Below are 18,787 nucleotides of genomic sequence, written 5' to 3' on the forward strand. Positions count from 1 at the left end.
GGGGGGCTAAGGCCAGACAATTAGGAGGAGGAGGAGGAGGAGGAGGAGGAAGATAGGGGCTGAGGCTGCAGGTCTACGGGCTAGACAGGACTATCTTCCCTCAGGGGAACACAGCTGCTTTTTGTTTAGAGAAGAAGACACAAGAACAATCCTCCGGAGAAAATAGGCCAGACAGACAAGACAGATGGACGGGGAGATGGAGGGGATGGAGAGATAGCGGAAGGGAGGGAGACTGGGAGCGGCGGTGAAAGTGAGAAACAAAGAGAGTGAGACACACCCAGAGGGATCCTGGGAAGTCCAGGTGGATTTGAGCAGAAGGGGACGAGGGATGAGCACCTGATGGAAAGATAAAGAGACACAAAGAAAAGGCGAGAAGATTTAGAGGGAGGAAAGCAGCTCAGTACGAGGGATTACTGTTAGTATAACATGGTGGCGAGCTGTCTGACGGTTTAAGAGAAAGAAGACGTGGTTAACCCTCTGAGATCCACGATAGACCCATTTTTGTCTTTTTTTAGGGTGTCTTTAGGGGGAGATAGCAGGTCAACAGTATATGTCACATAGAAGTGGTGTACATGGCTAATTTGGATCCACAAGAGTATCAGCTTTACAGTCATACCCAATTTATGCATTTCCAAGACTGTTTAGGGACCCCAGTATGCAGAAATATTCAACTGCAGCATTTTAGAATAGGCAAAAATAACACATTTATACTGCATGTGATTATCATAAAGAGGGCATGTCTGTAAAGGGGAGACTCGTGGGTACCCATAGAACCCATTTTCATTCACATATCTTGAGTTCAGAGGTCAAAGGACCCCTTTGAAAATGGCCATGCCAGTTTTCCTCGCCAAAATTTAACCTAACTTTGAAGCGTTATTTAGCCTCCTTCCGGGAGGAAGCTAGCATGACATGGTTGGTACCAGTGGATAGGTTAACCTATAGGGTTTTCAAACTTAGGTTTTCTAGTTTCATATGCTATCTATACCTTTACTCTAGCTCTAAAACTGACTCTGATACAGCCTCTGAAAGACAGTAAAGTCCGTCGCTCAGGGGGTTAAAAAGAAGACGTAAAGATGTTTCTTGTAACTGCAACGTAACTTAAAATCTGCACTTCTTCCTGCTTCAACTTGAAAGATGAGTAAACGTTCACCTTGATTCACCTGGTCAGACAGAAGCAGATATTTCCTGCACTCAGTGATTGTAATGAATGTGTGTTTGTGTTTTGCTTTCCCTCCCCCGTTTAAAGATTAATGACATTATAGTCACTACAGTTTAATAAATCAAACTTGACGGGAGATGTAGAAACGAGGTGGAACGGCACTAAATCAGGTGTGATTTAAACTTGTCACGGAGAGATAAGAGTGAATTTTTGCCAAGCCGAGCTGTAAATAACTGAGACGTCGTTGATGTTGTTCTGGCTGCGTCTTCCAAAGTTTAACTTTGTTTTCATGTGAAGCTGAATGCACAGTGAGGTGCTCAGAAGAAAGACACACTGACTAACTTTCAAGCAGAAGGCAGTGGAGTCACAGTTTTTCCCTACAGGCTTTACCAAAGTTTCTATAAAGTTTACACAGTACTTTTTCAATATTGAACTGAGGATATTTACTTTTACAGGCTATGTGGCCTCCTTTCTATCTGGCTTTAAAACACCTCGTTATCCACAGTAAATTGAGATTTGTCTCTTACCTTGCCAGGTAGTGAAGGAGACAAGTAGAAGGAGAAAATTAAAGAAAATGGAGAGATGATGAAGGTTTTGATTCATGAAAGGAGTTGAAGAGGGAGGGGCATTTTTTCTTACCTTGCCAGCAAGTGATTTGCAGGTTTTTGGAGTATTTTTATCTGTGCATGGCAGTGTCAGTCTGTCGATCGGTTGGTTGGTCCACTTTGTTCCAGAATGAAATATCTCAACAAATAATGAATGGATTGCCTTGAAGTTTGGTTCAGACATTAATGTCCCTCTCAGGATGAACTGTAATCACTTTGGTGATCCCTTAACTTTTCACTTATAGCGCTACTAACTGGTCAGATTTTCCCTTTGTCCAAGATTTGAAAGACTTGATTTTAGTTCTAATTAGCAAATGTTAGCATGCTAACATGCTGAACTAAGGTGGAGGACATGGTAAACATTATACCTGCTGAACATCAGCATTGTCATTGTGAGCAGTTTAGCATGCTGACGTAAGCATTTAGCTCATAGCACCACTGTGCCTAATGCTGGGCACACTGTAACTCTATAACCCGGACCCACACAACCCATTATGAGAGCCAATCCGCACCGCCTGACCCAAGAATATATGCGTCAATCAACCACCTGAAGCCAACACGCAAAAAACGCCAACTTTATCCATTACAGTAGCACAATAAATGTCAGAATTGAGGTCTGAGACAAGGACAGAGACAGACGGTGCGTGTGTGATCTCACGGAAATACTTGAAATGACCATGACCTCTCAACAGCGCTCCGAAGTCCATTCTGGCCGCACCGATTTCAAATCGTAAATATTAAACATGTTCAATATTTACAATCGGATATCCTGTTGTGTGTGGGGAACCCCGAGGACAGCCGATGACGCAGCAAACAGAAAGAAATCGATGGCCTCTCTTTCCATCAGCTCTCTTTGGTTTTCTAGTTAAATCATTTTGGTTTGTAAAAGTGTATAATCTGCCATGTTGTTATTCTGCATTGCTCTGTTTACAGAAAAAAAGTGCAGTGATTCAACTGACAAAATGTGAGTCGATTCATCTGCTTTTCAACTCAACCTCTCAACCATTTAGGGGGCAGTCCTGGAAATGAATAATTTCAGTGTACTGTGATTCACTTTTGTGTATACTTTTACAAAAAGGTCAGTTCTGGAGAATCCATTAGAGCTTCTTATATATACGAAAGCTACTTCAGCTAATCACCAGAATGGTTTGATTTAATAGTTTTGTCTTGTTATAAGTTGCTCTGCAAAAGGGTAGCTGCTGCTAAACATTACGTAATATAGACATGCGTGTCTACAAGTCTTTTGCTCTGCAAATTACCAACTCAAGACTCACTTGTGTTGTAATGAACTTCTGGGAAATGTGCGTTCTTCCTTGTGGGAGCTTAAGTCGCTGTTTACTGCTACAAGTTTCTGTCTAAACTGCTGCAGCTTCTTTTCTTGTTTCCTTTTTCTTCACCTCCGCACATGAGGGTTTATTTACCATTCCACAACTCAAACATGTGTCCTGCAGACAAACTGCATCAACATGTTGCCGTCAGTGTGGCCAAATAAGGCTCTGACCACCTCTGGAGATGTGATGTGGATGATTAGAGTTTGAGCGCATATTTAGGTGCACTTACGAGTGGATTTTATCAATTTTTTTTAGCCCTATCGGACCACAATCCGATCACCCGTCCGGTAAACATGTTCCCAGCAGGTTTAAAGGGAGTCTGTATTTCATCTGTACGGTGATGGCTTCCACTAGGCTGGCTGTGAGGCTATAAAACTCAGCTCTGCAGGTTTAGATGTAAATCTTCCAATGCCCTTCTTTTGACTCTGGCTCATCCCTTCCTTTGAAAAAAACTTTGAGGTGCTTTGGATGAAAGCGTTCACCAAAGAGCACATATATCATCCAGAGTAATAAAGCAATACTGCCATAAAAACAAAACTTCAAGACAAGTAGAGGGAGAAAGATACAGAAAATGGAGAGATGATAAAGGTTTTGATTTATGAAAGGAGTTGAAGAGGGAGGGGCATTTTTTTGGAAGATAAGAACAGGAAAGAAAACTAGCTGGAAATGTTTAAAAAAATGTAGAGGAGATGTGATATGATGGGTATAATGGGGGAAAAACAATGGAGGCTGACAAAAGGACAGAGATGTGATGAGTTTTAAAGAGGCAGCAGATGACAGGATTAAAGGAGGCACAGGGCACACAGAGGCTGGAGGAGATGACAGGTTGGAACATAATGCTTCAACAAACAGATTTATGGGCAACACATTGTCATATCCAAACTATTTGGACATTTTATCAAATTAGATTTTCAAAATGTTCTTTAAAATGAATTCCCTTCTCTTCTCACCCTTCATGTAGGCTGCCCACTATGGGGAACAATTACAATCCCATCGTTTTAGGACCATTGTGCAGTACATTGGTGCCAATGTCGATCGATAAAAATATTTAATCGCATGATTGTCCATAGTTAATTGCGATTAATCGCAAATTAATCGCACATTTTTTTAATCCATTCAAAATGTACCTTAATGGGAGATTTGTCAAGCATTTAATACTCTTATTAACATGGGAGTGGGCAAATATGTTTGCTGTATGCACATGTATGTATATATGTATTATTGGAAATCAATTAACAACACAAAACAATGATAAATACTGTCCAGAAACCCTCACAGGTACTGAAGTTAGCATAAAAAATATGCTCAAATCATGACATAGCAAACTGCAGCCCAACAGACAACAACAGCTGTCAGTGTGTCAGTGTGCTGACTTCACTATGACTTGCCCCAAACTGCATGTGATTATTATAAAGTGGGCATGTCTGTAAAGGGGAGACTCGTGGGTATCTAAAAAATAAATTTAGCGCAAGTTTGGAGCGTTATTTAGCCTCCTTCACAACAAGCTAGTATGAGATGGTTGGTACCAATGGATTCCTCAGGTTTTACGTTAGTTGCGTTAATGCGCTAAAGAAATTAGTGGCGTTAAAAGTAATTTGCATTAACACGTTATTATCCTGTTAACTTTGACAGCCCTACATAAATACGTTTCCTTCCAAACGTACTTGAGAATGCAGTTTAGTTGTATGGAAATGTCATTTTTAGGAGACAGGGCTGAGAGAGAGATTAACTGCACAAATGAGACATCTGCATTGTGATTTAAAAGCAGGAGAAGCGCCAAAGAAAACTTAATAATGAAGGAGTGATACATTAAATAAGGGATGGAGGGAGTGAGCAGTGTGTATGCTGCAGGCTGCAGACTACCCATAGTCCTCTCTGCTCTGCCCCATGGGGCCTGCTGATTGTATGTGTGTCTATACGTACAGTATCAGCGTGTCTTCGACTCTTTGGTCCCTGCAGTTTGGTGTTTGTGTGTGTGGGTGTGTGCAAGCATGTGGCCGTACATGCTTTCATTTCACTTTGTTTGATGCGCTCCCGACTCTCTCACTGTGTGGTGCATGTGTGTGTGTGATGAGATGAGATTAGACTTCCTGCAGGGCTGTAGCTCCATGGAGGCCATGTGAAGCAGCAGGAACGTCAGGAATGTGGGAACAGTGATACGCTTCGCTGTCTCCGTCACCACAACAACATCTCTGCCTCATCGTGGGAGAGGAGAGGAGAGGAGAGGAGAGGAGAGGAAAGGAAAGGAAACAAGGAGATGAGAATAAAGGCAGAGATATGTAGAGCACATTCAAACCTTGTTTTGAACTTCCTTTTTCAACCTTTGTTGCTGCAGAGGTTGCCAAACTCGTTGAATCTCAACATCAACCTGAGTACTTTCCGTTTATAGAGTTTCTAAGACTTTTAAAGTTATTTGTCCCACCTAGGAGCCGAGTCAAGTCATGTATTTATAGATTATCACAGCATGCCACACAGGAAACAAAAGGCTCTGTTCTCCACCGTTGTGATATGATGATGAAAACATTCCCAACTCTTCTCTGAGACAAAAGTGCAAAACAATAAACCTGTGATTTCAATAAACAGTGAAAAGCAAAACATTGTCTGTGCTGTGACAGCAGACAACTGAATTATACAACGACGATGAGCAACACTAGAAATATGGGGATGAAAATGTGATTAACATTTCAAGACCGTGCATCAGTGTAATGCTTTTAAACACAAGAACGCAGCTCCAAAATGCTTCACAATCTGTCAAAGTTTGAGTGTCTGTTATGTCACACTCTCATTGGGCCTCATGCAGCTCAAGTCTAACTCCAGATGCACCAAACATCCATAACTGAATAATTGTTTATTATTAGCATAGGTAACACCCATACAAGGGCAGGTATTAATATAGGTAACACCCCCTCAACACTATATAAGGGAAGGTGTTGTGCCGTGTGCCAATACTAGAATTGAATTGGAGAGATGCCACCAAAAAAAGGCTGTAAGAAGAAGAAAACCTTCAGCAGTCAAAAATCAAAAAACATCTAACAGCAGTATGAAAGCCATTCAGAAGCTGAACGCACACAATATCATTCAAGGGTTTTATAGTCTTAATTGGGATCAATGGAACAATAGTACTTCTTCAATAATCCAATCGTTATAATTACTCAAAAACATATAATAATCTAAATTTGATTATGATATTCATGCGTTTTTCATTTTCCTCAAATTTAAAACTTATTTCCTTGCGTTGGACAAACATTTTATGGCAAGAGTGCTCTTGACCTCTCGTACAATTTTCTCTTACCTTATGCCTAGTTCACACTACACCTGTTCCTGATTTTCCACTCGCTGAGACAAAAGCCCCAGATCATAGGCAAATCCACGTTGGCTCGGCGCTCGAACGTCGGCGCTCGAGCGTCATGTGCTAACTGTTAAAAGACGTGAGCCGAGAGGCTCGCCGGTGCCTTGCAGACACATTCCAGATATCCACCATGCTAAATGTCTGGATCTGTTGGTGGGGAGCTACAGCCAATGAGAGCACGAGACTCGGGTTGAGGGGAAACCTCGGGGAGGAGGGGTCGCCTGTAACAATAGGAACTTACTGTATGTGTTGCATCTAGGGTGTTGGATGTTTGCTTGAATAAACATAACACGGGGACTGATCTACATAAGGGAAATAGTAAAGATGTGTGGAAACAGGCTATTTTGTGTCAAGAAGCACGAATACGTCTTTCACTTTTTGAGTGTGTTGTCGGGACAAAACGTAGTGTGGAGACCTCATTGGGGGTTCCTCCGCGGTGATAGATCTTGTAGTGTGTGACCTCCTGTCGCCGATCAGTCATGTACTGTGAAAACCACAACGATTTAAAGACACCCGATTACAAGACACCCGATTACAAGACAGCAAGTTGTGTCGTGTGTAGTGGGCAGTACAGGGAATGGAAGGAGTTAGGCCTTTTCAAAGTCAGGGATACTGCACTCACACCCTGTGGAGTTTTCCTGTAAACACCTAAAGAGTTACATATGTTTGTTAGCAAGTTTATAAATGAGAGACTTTTAGAAGACTAATTTTTTGGTCTCCTGACTCCTGCCATCTGTTTTTTTGTTTTTGTTTGTATTCCTGTCAGTGTGTTCATTAATATTTTCATCTATTTGTGACATACTTCATTTCCACTGTAATTTGGGAAAATGCCAGTGATTAGCCCGAGGAGAGAAACTACAGGATGTGGATTTTATGGAAGAGCAGTTTGCTTTATTTGTTATGCACAATATCTCAGTCTACCAAAATTAATTATAACCTGTTAAACTTTATAGATGTACTTTAATGATCCCAAATTGAGAAGTTCTATGTATTATAAGATACACCAAAGCATTATTCCATAGTGCAACTGGTGGTCGAAAACTCTGCAGGATACCTTTTATTAATCATTTGTGTGACGGATGATTTATACATTAATTTTTTACCAGTGTTGTAGCTGATTGATTCTGATTGATTCATAGCGCTTTAATTGGTGTCATTAATCAAAATTGCAATGCAAAGATTCATCATCTCTTTAAGATGTGTTAAGATCAGACATTTGGTGTATGATATATCTTGTTATATATCTTGTTATATATGAATAAAAACATCACCAAGGAGCCAATCAGTGTAAGACAGACAGATGGAGAGGATGAAAATCCTCCCTCCACCTGATTGCTCTGTGTGAGGGATCGCCGTCGGAGTGAAACAGACGTATCAAATGTTGTGATTCGCTGTGTTTGAGATGGAGAGTGAAGACGCCGTCGTGGTGTTAGTGTGTATGTGTGTGTGTGTGTGTGTGTGTGTGACAGCAGGTGTTGTTCTCCTGTGGCGGACTCGGCGCTCGGCTCTCCCACTGTGGCCGGTTATTAATGGCCACAGATTCATTACAAGCAGCCAGTCAGCCATGCTGCCAGCACGCCCGACGCTATTAGTCACACAGTCAGACTGATGGATGCACACACGTACACAAACACACATGCAGGTGCAACACCAATCAAAATGTCTCCATTAGTTCAGACACTGTTATGATTTTTACTCGGGCTTAACTAATGTTTTACCCCTTTGTCTCCTTCCCCTCCTTTTCCTGTCTCCTTTCCTTGTTCCCTCAATGCAGAAGACATCTTTATCCTGCAGGCGAAAGACAAGAAGAACCCTCTCATCTACGGCCTGTTTACCACCTCGAGGTATGTGCCTCCGTAAAACAGAAAACAAGGGAATATATTGTAGTAACTTTAAAGAGGACCTATTATGCTTTTGTGCGTTTTTCCCTTTCCTTTAGTGTGTTATATAGTTTTTTTGTGCATGTAAAAGGTCGGCAAAGTTACAAAGTCCACGCCAAGGGTAATTACTCTACCCCACAGAAAAACTGCTTGAAGTCCTGCCTTTTCTTCCATAAATTGGTGATGTCACCAAGTAACACATTTGCAAAATACCTGCCTAGCGGCTAGTTTGGCACGCCCTCAAACAAAGCTAGTTAGAGCGGAGCTGGAGAGGAGTACACAGCTTTTAAAACATTAAAGCATGTAAAGATGTTCTAGTAGAAACCCAAAATACAAGTACAAACCTGAAAATGAGCATGATATGTCCTCTTTAAATGTAATCTGTGCACCCTTTTTTTAAGAGTTGAAAGTGCCAGGATGACGGTGGGTGGGAGGCACTGGGAGTGTCTTCAATTTCCACTGGGTGGAGAGTTTTCATTCCCTCTGAAATTGCTCACAGGGACAAATTGCAAAATACAATATGTATGTTCCAACTAGAACAACAACTCTGCAAACTAGAAACCTAATTAAAAATGATGTCAAAACATGGAAAATATGAAGCAGCACTGAGATGGGTTTGATTAGAGTCCACGGACAATATGATCTCTGTTAGTATCTACAAAATGATCATTTGCTCACATGTTAAGAGACTGTCAAAACAGAGAGGAAGAGAAAAGCATTTTTCTGCTCCTCTCGGGACAGAGCAATGACACAAACACAGAAAACTGCACGATAGAAGCCAGACATACAGATGGATAGAAAAAAAGTTTGGGACTAAAAAAGAGAGGCTCTCATTAAAGGGACAGTTTGGGTGTTTTAAAGTGGGGTTGAATGAGGTACTTATCCATAGTCAGTGTATTACCTACAGTAGATGATGGTCGGCAAGCCCCCAGTTTAGAGAAACAGACAGGAGTTACCACACGGAAGCAAAGCGATATACTGCTGTAGGTAATACACTTACTATGGATAAGTACCTCATACAACCCCACTTCAAAACACCTCAACTAACCTTTTAAGACAGATAACAGGTGAACAGATACAACACATATACTGAAATACAGGCACTGGCTGAAATAAAGTGGGGGGAAATATATAACGAGAGAACAAATGAGCAACAAACTGCAGTTTCTCATTTCCTCCAAACTTACTGACGGCACCACATGCTCTGAGAATAACCCGGTTTCTGAGGCGGACGGCAGAGCTCTACAGTAGCAGCCGAGGTATGACGACATTTGGCATGGCGGAGCAGGGAGTTGGTCTGTTTCTGGGTTTTGGAAAGTGTCTGGAACCTCAGCGGGGAACGGACAGAAATCCAAAGCATCACCCAGGGTGGGGTCCCACCACAGAACTGCAGGGTGCGGAAAGGTCATTCCCTCTGAATGGAAACTTCTCTCTCTGGTTCACTCATGAATGCACACACAGACATTTTTATCCCTAGTGATGAAGTCAAAGAGTGTATGCTGTGGATCTGTCCTCTGTTATTTGCTTGTATCATGTTGTTCATTCATACATCCCTTCCTTTATTTGTTTGTTTGGGTATTTCATTGAACATATCAGACATAACTGGTCAAATAATTACAAGGTGTGAGGAATTGAAATTACATTGATTAATAAGAATTTAGCAGCTAAATTCTTGAACTCCTGTCCACATGTTTGGATTCTCACCCATCTCAGACACCAGTGATAATATTTCTATAAAAAATGAAGCATCTGGCTGCTGAGTTTCATTGTTGTCTGATTCGTTTTCCGGTGGGTGTCCTGTGTTAATTCACTTTACATACAAATTCACCAAGAGCGCTGAGGTTTTAAGCTCATGTTGAAAGACTTTTTTCTTTCTGAAATGCCATTGAACAACACCAAAGTCCATCCCAGCTACAGGGACTCAAGAGGTCCTCAGTGTGACCTCTGACCTTTCTGTGAAGGGGAGAAAAGAGAGCTTCTATCAGGCGGCAACCTCCAGGTCTGAAAAGTGAAGCCAATGTTGAAATGCCTTAAAATTGCATTCTTTCTAACAGCCAGCAGGGGGCGACTCCTCTGGTTGCAGAAAGAAGTCAGATTGTATAGAAGTCTATGAGAAAATGAGCCTACTTCTCACTTGATTTATTACCTCAGTAAACATTGTAAACATGAGTTTATGGTCTCAATCGCTAGTTTCAAGTCTTCTTCAATACAGCATGATGTTCATTTAGTAAATTATGGTCGCATTTAGAGTCAAATAGACCATAAAGCAGGGGATGCTTTAGGGCGTGGCTACCTTGTGATTGACAGGTCGCTACCACGGCATTGTCCGGTCTGGGAGTTGTCCGTGATTTCATCTTACAACTTTAACCCTTTCACAGTGTGTTTTCAGTTCATGAAAGCATTTTGGTCCCCTAAAAATCGCCTAAAGCATTCGGTTGTACTTAGCTCCACTCTCTCGTGTCACTTCTGGTTGCAAAAAAACAAGATGGCAATGGCCAAAAGGATGAAACTCAAGGTTTCAAAACAGCAGTCCACAAACCAACGGGTGACGTCACGGTGACTACGTCCACTTCTTATATACAGTGATCACAACAGTGCCTTTCTATCTGTTCTGTTTCTAGCAGTGCTGCTCATCAACTTGACAGTCCAAATCTTAACCATGCTCTTAACTACAGTGGATAGGATGTGTTGTGGTGGGGACCGAAGGGCTGAAAGCAGCACATTCATCCAAGCTGGACTTTTTGGGTTGAAGCACACTCAGTGAACTGATGCATTCAAGCTGAAAAGCCACAATGACTCACAGCTCTTCATACAGTACCTACTGTACAGTGCATCACTTTCTTATTAGATTTTCTGCTTTAAGACCGTTGCACCTCATCAAATGAATTCATGCTCAGTTTATGTTTTTATTCACGCACGCTGGAGGAATAATGGATGGAAGGATTATATGAATCTGACTGTGATGAATGACTCCTTTCTTTCCTGTCTGTCCGCAGTGATATCCTGAACGGTTCAGCAGTGTGCGTTTACCGAATGGAGGATGTGGTTCGGGCTTTTAAGGGAAACTTCCTTCATAAAGAGGGACCTCAGTATAAGTGGGCAGAATTTACAGGCAAGGTGCCCTACCCGCGACCAGGAACTGTAAGTTAACTCAGGCAGCTGTTTTGAAGTTGAATTACACCACATGTATTGAATAAAAATGTCTTCCAAACATTCTTATCCTTTTCTTTTCCTCTCGATTTCTCTATTTCTCTCTCTCAGTGTCCCAGCACCACGTATGGGAGTTACAGCTCGACCAGAGAGTATCCTGACGACGTCATCTTCTTCAGCAGGACTCACCCGCTGCTGCAGGTTCAGCTGAAAATTCACTTCTTTAAATTACACGTCTAATTTAATTAGACTGCGGCCTACTTTATAGAGGGGTCACGCATAGTTTCCCTCTATTTTTGTCCCAATTCTTAAGTGAGATTAAGAAATTAAATTAGCCGACTGTCCTCATCAAAGTGAGACCAGTCCAAAACGGATGAACATGATTTCACGAAAACGCAATAAGGGTGTTTTTCATATTAGGACGATTGACTCATACCATGCCCACTCCCCCGCTGCTCAGCTTTCACATTAGTAATGTTGTTCCGTACTCGAGTACACTTGCGTCATCATCTACGTGACGTTTATTTATTTTGTCGCTAAAGTGAAGAGAAAAGCGCTACCCAATCGCAAGATCCCAAGCCCGTATGAGTCGATCTTTGCATTACGCCTAGGGTTGGCCAATATGTTCAAATTCTCCAACCGGCCCCGTCATCCCAACAACCAGAGATTGCCGATATATTCACACTGGTTTTGTGTATGTGTGTATGAAGTCACCGCTGTAGTTTAAGCTGAGAGATCAGCTGTTCTAGCTGTGGAGCATCAGAAAAAGACTTCATTCAAACAAGAAAGAAACAAAATATAACTCACCAAGACCGTCTTTGTTGGTCTTTTCCAACAATCACCAACTTGTTTTGGTCAAAATTAACCGTTATTTCAGTTTGATGTGAAAATATTCCGGCTCTACCCTCTGCTTCCCCCCCACTCTCTCTCTCTCTGCCCACTTAGCGGTTGATTTCAAGGAGACCGGCGGCGTTGAAAAAAGCGTGCCCTTTCAAAACTATTCGCTGACTGCTACTCACGTTAAATAGCAGTCCAGGGATCGACGAACCGTGCCAGAGTACTGTACATAGTGTTCACACTAATCAAACAAACTGGACTTTGGGGTCAAGTGTACTCAGATTCGGGCCCGGGTCGCTGATGTGAAAGCCTCCTAATAAATCACACTGTTCATTCACATGTAATGTAGTGGATTTTCTGATTATGAAATTCAAAACCCTAAACTGTTGAACTGTTTTAGGAAAATGTGCTGCCACTGGGAGAGCGCCCCCTCCTGGTCAGAGTGGGTGTACACTACAAATTCAGCAAACTGCTGGTAGACAGAGTGGAGGCCGTGGACGGTACCTACGACGTCTTGTTCATCGGCACAGGTACAGTGCGTGCTCTGGACATTTTCTCTCTGCTTTTAAGGGTGTAGGATTGTGAGCTTAGCATTTTAAACCCAACATTTATGTTGTTTTTGGCAATAAACGTTTTTGTTTTTTTTAATTCTGCAGACTCAGGCCTCGTGCTGAAGGCCATCCATCTGCCCAGAGAACACGGTCAGAGTCAGGAGGTCACTCTGGAGCAGCTGCAGGTCTTTCAGGTGCAGCAAACTCTTTCTGTACAAAAACACAATGTAACCTCCATACCAGAGACTTTGCATGTTTCACCTTATTTATTATAAACTTGACTACTGTGCATAACAGCTAATCATTCTGTAAATTTAGCATGTGTGTTTCAGATTTTTAAATACATTTTCCTGCCTTTCATGCAGCTATTAGTGTCCATCTATTTCCTCGTGGTATGAAAATCAAATATCAGACTGTTCAAACTCTTCAAACAGTTACGTTATTTTGAAGAGGTAATGCAGCACAGATTTTCAAATCAGTCTGCACTCAGACTGGATTGCCACGCCACAAAAATAAATGCAAACATGATGTTCACTGTGATGAATTACCTATCTGTTAAGAGTTTCAATGGTCTGCCAACTCAGTTTGGAAATGAATGGAAACCAGTAGTTTCAACCATCTGAAGCACTACAGTGTGCAGAAGCTCTGGTATGCTCCTTTAAAGGCGAGAACAGAGAAAACAGCATGATTAAATCTCCCATTATACCGTATATTGTGTTTTCCCAGCCACGAACCAACACACACACACACACATATATATATTGTATACTATTACCATGAAATTATCCAGAACGTGTTACTGTATCAAGACTAAAACTCTACAGCTGCACTTACTTATCATGTAAACGACCACAGTTGACAGTATTCACAGTTCAGCTCAATATTAATTCCACTGGAGGCTCAAATTCAAGAAAAACTCTGTATTGACTGATGTGGTGGAGATTTCTTTGTCTGAGCAAAGTCTGAGTTTGTTTTTTCTGCTCTCTGTTGGAAAGTTTGTGCTTAGTGAAACCCTTTTAAAGTGATATGGATGATTACAGACTATGAGATCAGTGCACTAAATTATTAGACTGTTTAAATTATTGTGGTTTGCAGCCGCACCCAAAGAGTTTCAGACAAAGGCCTTATTGTTTTTATAAATTCAATATGTTAGTTGACCGTCTCTTTTATTTATCTGTCTGTCTGTCTGAGTGCGACAGTTTCTTATTTATTTGTCTCATTTTAACTAGATTTTTTTCTCTCTTCCTCACAGCACAAATCACCTGTGACAGCCATGACACTCTCAAAGAAAAAGGTAACAGATGAGAAACAGAAACTCACTTTCAAACTTCCAAACTACCCTACACACACACACACACTCACAAACACACGCATACACGCACACACACATACACGAACATACACACATCACACTTATCACTCATCTCTCCACCTTGTATCTCCAAGGACAGCTTCATCACCAGTTGCTATGGTTACCCTACCTCAGTCGGTGCAGTAATGAAGCGATGCCACACACACACACACACACACACGCACGCACACACACACACACACACACACACACACGCACACACACACACACACACACACACACACACACACACACACACACACACACACTCACACAGTGAAATTGTTATAGTGGGAGTTGGATGTGTGACTCAGAGAGTGAAGATGTTTCTGGTTTAGCTGTTGATTGTCAATGCGTCTCCTGTCTAACGGGAGCAAACTGAATGCCCTCTTTCTCTCTTGGCTTTCCTTCATTTATTACTCTCCTCCTCTTTCTCACTTCCTCCCTCTTCCTCCGACCATCTTTCGTTCTCCGTCCATCCTCTCCCTGTTGTTCATTGTCTACTTCTGCATATCCATTTCTATCTTTCATACCCCCCTCCTTGTTTCCTCCTCCTCCAGCAGTGGTTGTTTGTGGGCTCCAGGGAGGGTGTGTCCCAGCTGGCCCTGTACCAGTGTGAGCTGTACGGTCAGGCCTGTGCTGAGTGCTGCTTGGCCAGAGATCCCTACTGCACCTGGGACGGACACGCCTGCAGCCCCTACATGCCCACCGTACGCAGGTAGGAACGACGAACTACATCTGTTCATCCAAACAATACTTATCTGACTATGTTGGATGTCTCTTACAAGTTTTCACAAAAGTCTGAATATCAGAGGACGAACACATGGAATCGATCTTCTCAAATCAGATTTAAACCACATTTGTCGATCGTTTGAAACGTGGCTCAAATTTCCTCTGAACTCAGATCTTTCTGATTAAATTTTAAGCATGTTTTCAACTTCACCAACACTTGATTCCATTACAAAGGATGACAAATTGACAAATTTCCATGAAGCTTGCCAATGATAATGTTTTTGCTGGCCTTTCCTTTAGTGCCACCATCATCAACATTTGCCAGAATTTCCCCTTTGCACCAGTGGGCAACCTCCGGGGTCTGAAAAGTGAAGCCAATGCAGAAGAATGCATTCTTTCTAATAGCCAGCAAATTATGATCCCATTTAGAGTCAAATAGACCATAAAGCAGGGTATGCTTTAGGGCGTGGCTACCTTGTGATTGACAGGTCGCTACCACGGCGTTGTCCGGTCTTGGAGTTTTCCGTGTTCTCGTCTTAGAACTTTAACCCTTTCACAGCGTGTTTTCAGTTCATAAAAGTTAATTATAACATTTTGGTCGCCTGAAAATGTTTTATTCAGCGTTCAGTTGTGCTTAGCTCCACCCTGTTTTGTCACTTCTGGTTGCTAAAACCAAGATGGCGATGATCAAAATGTCGAACTTGAGGCTTCAAAACCGTTGTCTATAAACTACTGGGTCACGTCACGGTGACGATGTCTGCTTCTTATATACAGTCTATGATTTGCACACACAAAATCCAGTAATGTAAAAGGTCTGTATTGTCAGTGTATTGCTCGTTAAGTCAAACACTTCCACATTACGGGGTGTAATGAAAATTTCCACCTCTTGCAGTGACTAGCAGGTTGTAATTCTTTGTTTCCTGTAATTTCATGTCTTTTCCTCTACAGAAGGAACGCTCGTCACTTAGGGGAGGATGAGGATCCGTTAACGCAGTGTGTCAGACAGGGAGGTGAGGAGATAATTTACTGTGTTGATTCATTCAGCGATACTCACGGATACAATCACTGTGGTGTAATCACCTTTGGCTGGCAATTACTGCCATACTTCAGCTTCAATAATGCTTCAGCCACAGTAAGATACATTTAAATGAAACTGTAGTAACCTCATTCTAGTCAACTTTATTTATATGGCCCAAAATAACAAATATATGATTGAATATAATCTGCACAACATAAGACACCCTCCATCCTTAGAACCTTGATCATAAACAAATAAGTAAAACACACTGAAAATAAATGCAAAGTAAATGTATTTTGTAAAATAGGCACAAATATAAACTCTGTGATAGAAATAGTTCTCTGCACAAAAGGAAGCAAACAGAATTAAAACTGAACAACAAAACAGTTCTCTAACCTGTCACATCTTTCCCTCGATGTCGTTCAGCCGGGCTGCAGGTGGAGGCGGAGCAGAGGATAATGATGGTTGCCGAGGGCAACAGCACCTACCTTGAGTGTCTGCCCCGATCCAGACACGCTGCTGTTACCTGGTACAAACAGGCCGGAGAGAACAGTCCTGAACTAAACCAGGTATATACACACACACACACACACACACACACACAAATTACTGTAATACTTTTAGTCTGTGTTCTCATTTTTTAACCTTTTCCACTCCATTCCTGTTTACCATAGACCCGTTTTTGTCTTTTTAGGGAGGTACAGGGGGTCAACAGTAGATGTCACATAGAAGTGGTGTACATCATCTGAAAACTGGGAAACTGGAGATTAATTTGAGATGCAGCTCAGCACAGCAAAAAAACATAAGATTTCAGCATTCATCTGATCTCTCTCTCTCTCTCTCTCTCTCTCTCTCTCTCTCTCTCTCTCTCTCCAGGTGGTCACAGGTGACCAGCTGGTGGTGATCGAGCGGGGCGTCCTGATTCGTCAAGCTGAGCTGTCTCACGGCGGCGTCTACCACTGCCAGGTGGAGGAGCACGGCTACCACTGGACCGCCGTCACCGTCCGCCTCGCCGTCTGGAGCCCCTCGGCCAATCGCCTCCTCGCTTCCTGGTCCGCCGCGTCCTATCAGGGCGCGGGCACCCAACCCTGGTACGAGGACGTGATGGCGCTGATTCACCCCGGAAACCTCGGCCAGCACTGCCGGGCGCTGGGATACCGCCCGCCACGCAACCACCGTCGCCACGGTGGCATCGTGGTGGAGCCGAACAAGGAGAAAGAGAAGGGGGAGAGGCACAAGCATGGAGGAGGAAGAGGAGGAGGAGGAGGAGGAGGAGGGGGAGGAAGGGCAGCGGGGAGGAAGAGCAGGAGCAAGCCGCAGCAGAGGGCACCGAGGAGCGCTTGAATGTTTCGCGGAACAGGAGGGCAGATTTACAGTGACTTAAACACAGACACATCCATTTATATTAACGTCACACACAAACACGCACACACACTTAACTTATACACTGAGACACACACATACTGTATGTACAGAGACTATGACATGCGCATGCACTTATCTACAAACAAAAAAAGGCATCCTTTCATTATAGTGACAAACTTTTAAACTAAGCTACACACAAACAAACTGAAGTATGTACAGGAGGACGTGAAAGACTGTTGCGCCCGGACAAAAGACTTGTGAATACAAAGGAAAAAGTAGAATAAATTAGGGGGGCTGCGTAGCATCTTGAATGAAGAACGAACGGCGTGTCCAGATCACTCAGTTTGACTGACTCTGTGTCGTGACAAGGACATGGGCGGGGATGTTTTGGATCCAGACATAGATACTCAGCTTTTAAAAAAATCATCCAACCCTTCTAAAATTAGTGCAGCCTTAAAGGACCGTACTAGTGGTTTTGCATGTTTTTGCTCATTGATTATAATTCACATACACACTAACAATGCTGCTCCAAAGCAGAACAGATGTGTTTAGATAGATTTCGTACCTTCCAGGCAGACACTGGTTTGCATTAAATTCAGTTTGCTTTGAAAACCGTCTTTACAGAAACATGCAAAATGCTTCAGATTTTAAAAAAAATGTCAAAGTCATGTTGCATTTTCCAAACTTGACTGTGTTGCGTTCAAGGACACTCCATCCTTGGCCTTCATACTGTAGAATTGAGGGTCAACTGCTCATAAGATTTTGATTGACAAGCTGTGTCATTGGAAAGTGAAAGCAAGAAGACAAAACAAGCAAGCATGGCTTCTGTTCACCATCGAATGTCAGATGTTAGAGCATCTTTGAACACATCAACAGAGATTGTTCTTACAGCCCAGTCGCACAGCAGTTTCAGAAATAGTCATGAAATTGAATGTATTGATTCTTGTACATAGACACGAATTTCACCTTTTTTTCGTGATGGTCAGCACAAAATTTGTGTGTAATCCACGTAATTGTGAAGTATAGAGAGCGGGGAAAAAACAACAGACTTTTGCTCAGGAGACCGGTGTTCGTGTCCAGTGTGAAATCAAAGTTGATTTATTTGTCACGTAACTTCCCGTGTTATTTTAACCCAAATCACGATCTTTTCCAAACTGAGTAGTTTTATTTTGAACAGACTGGAGCGGGAATTGACACGTGCGTCACATGTTGCTGGACATTTGTAGGAGAAACCATGAAAAATATGTTGTTGAAAGTCGTGCTGAGCATCACTAAAAAAGGGAAATTCGTGTCTATATACACGAATGAAATACATTAAATTTCATGAATATTTCACAAACTGCTGTGAGACTGTGTTGGTTCCTAAAACAGTTTGTGTTTTCAGCAAAGAACAGGAGAAGGTAAAAGAAAATATTCTCTGTGATGTGGGTATTTTTTGGAAAATAATCAGCAGTAATAG

The 18,787-nt window shown here is 42.2% G+C and overlaps 1 protein-coding gene across 2 annotated transcripts in view; it reads left to right on the plus strand.

The window, feature by feature from the left end:
- Positions 1–18,329, plus strand: part of sema3h (sema domain, immunoglobulin domain (Ig), short basic domain, secreted, (semaphorin) 3H) — a 70,831-nt gene extending 52,502 nt beyond the window's left edge. The window contains exons 9-18 of one of the 2 annotated variants that reach the window (XM_037773675.1): positions 8,219–8,288; positions 11,321–11,465; positions 11,586–11,675; positions 12,712–12,841; positions 12,968–13,056; positions 14,115–14,156; positions 14,777–14,931; positions 15,894–15,955; positions 16,390–16,532; positions 16,840–18,329. In XM_037773675.1, the coding sequence (XP_037629603.1) occupies positions 8,219–8,288; positions 11,321–11,465; positions 11,586–11,675; positions 12,712–12,841; positions 12,968–13,056; positions 14,115–14,156; positions 14,777–14,931; positions 15,894–15,955; positions 16,390–16,532; positions 16,840–17,307 (1,394 nt within the window). In that variant the 3' untranslated portion in view covers positions 17,308–18,329. Of the gene's footprint in view, positions 1–8,218; positions 8,289–11,320; positions 11,466–11,585; positions 11,676–12,711; positions 12,842–12,967; positions 13,057–14,114; positions 14,157–14,773; positions 14,932–15,893; positions 15,956–16,389; positions 16,533–16,839 lie in introns of both variants that reach the window. The other variant, XM_037773674.1, reaches the window with a different exon arrangement.
- The last annotated feature ends 458 nt before the right edge of the window (positions 18,330–18,787 follow it).

The sequence above is a fragment of the Sebastes umbrosus genome, chromosome 6 (assembly GCF_015220745.1).
Source record: "Sebastes umbrosus isolate fSebUmb1 chromosome 6, fSebUmb1.pri, whole genome shotgun sequence".
In the NCBI taxonomy this organism is placed as follows: domain Eukaryota; kingdom Metazoa; phylum Chordata; class Actinopteri; order Perciformes; family Sebastidae; genus Sebastes; species Sebastes umbrosus.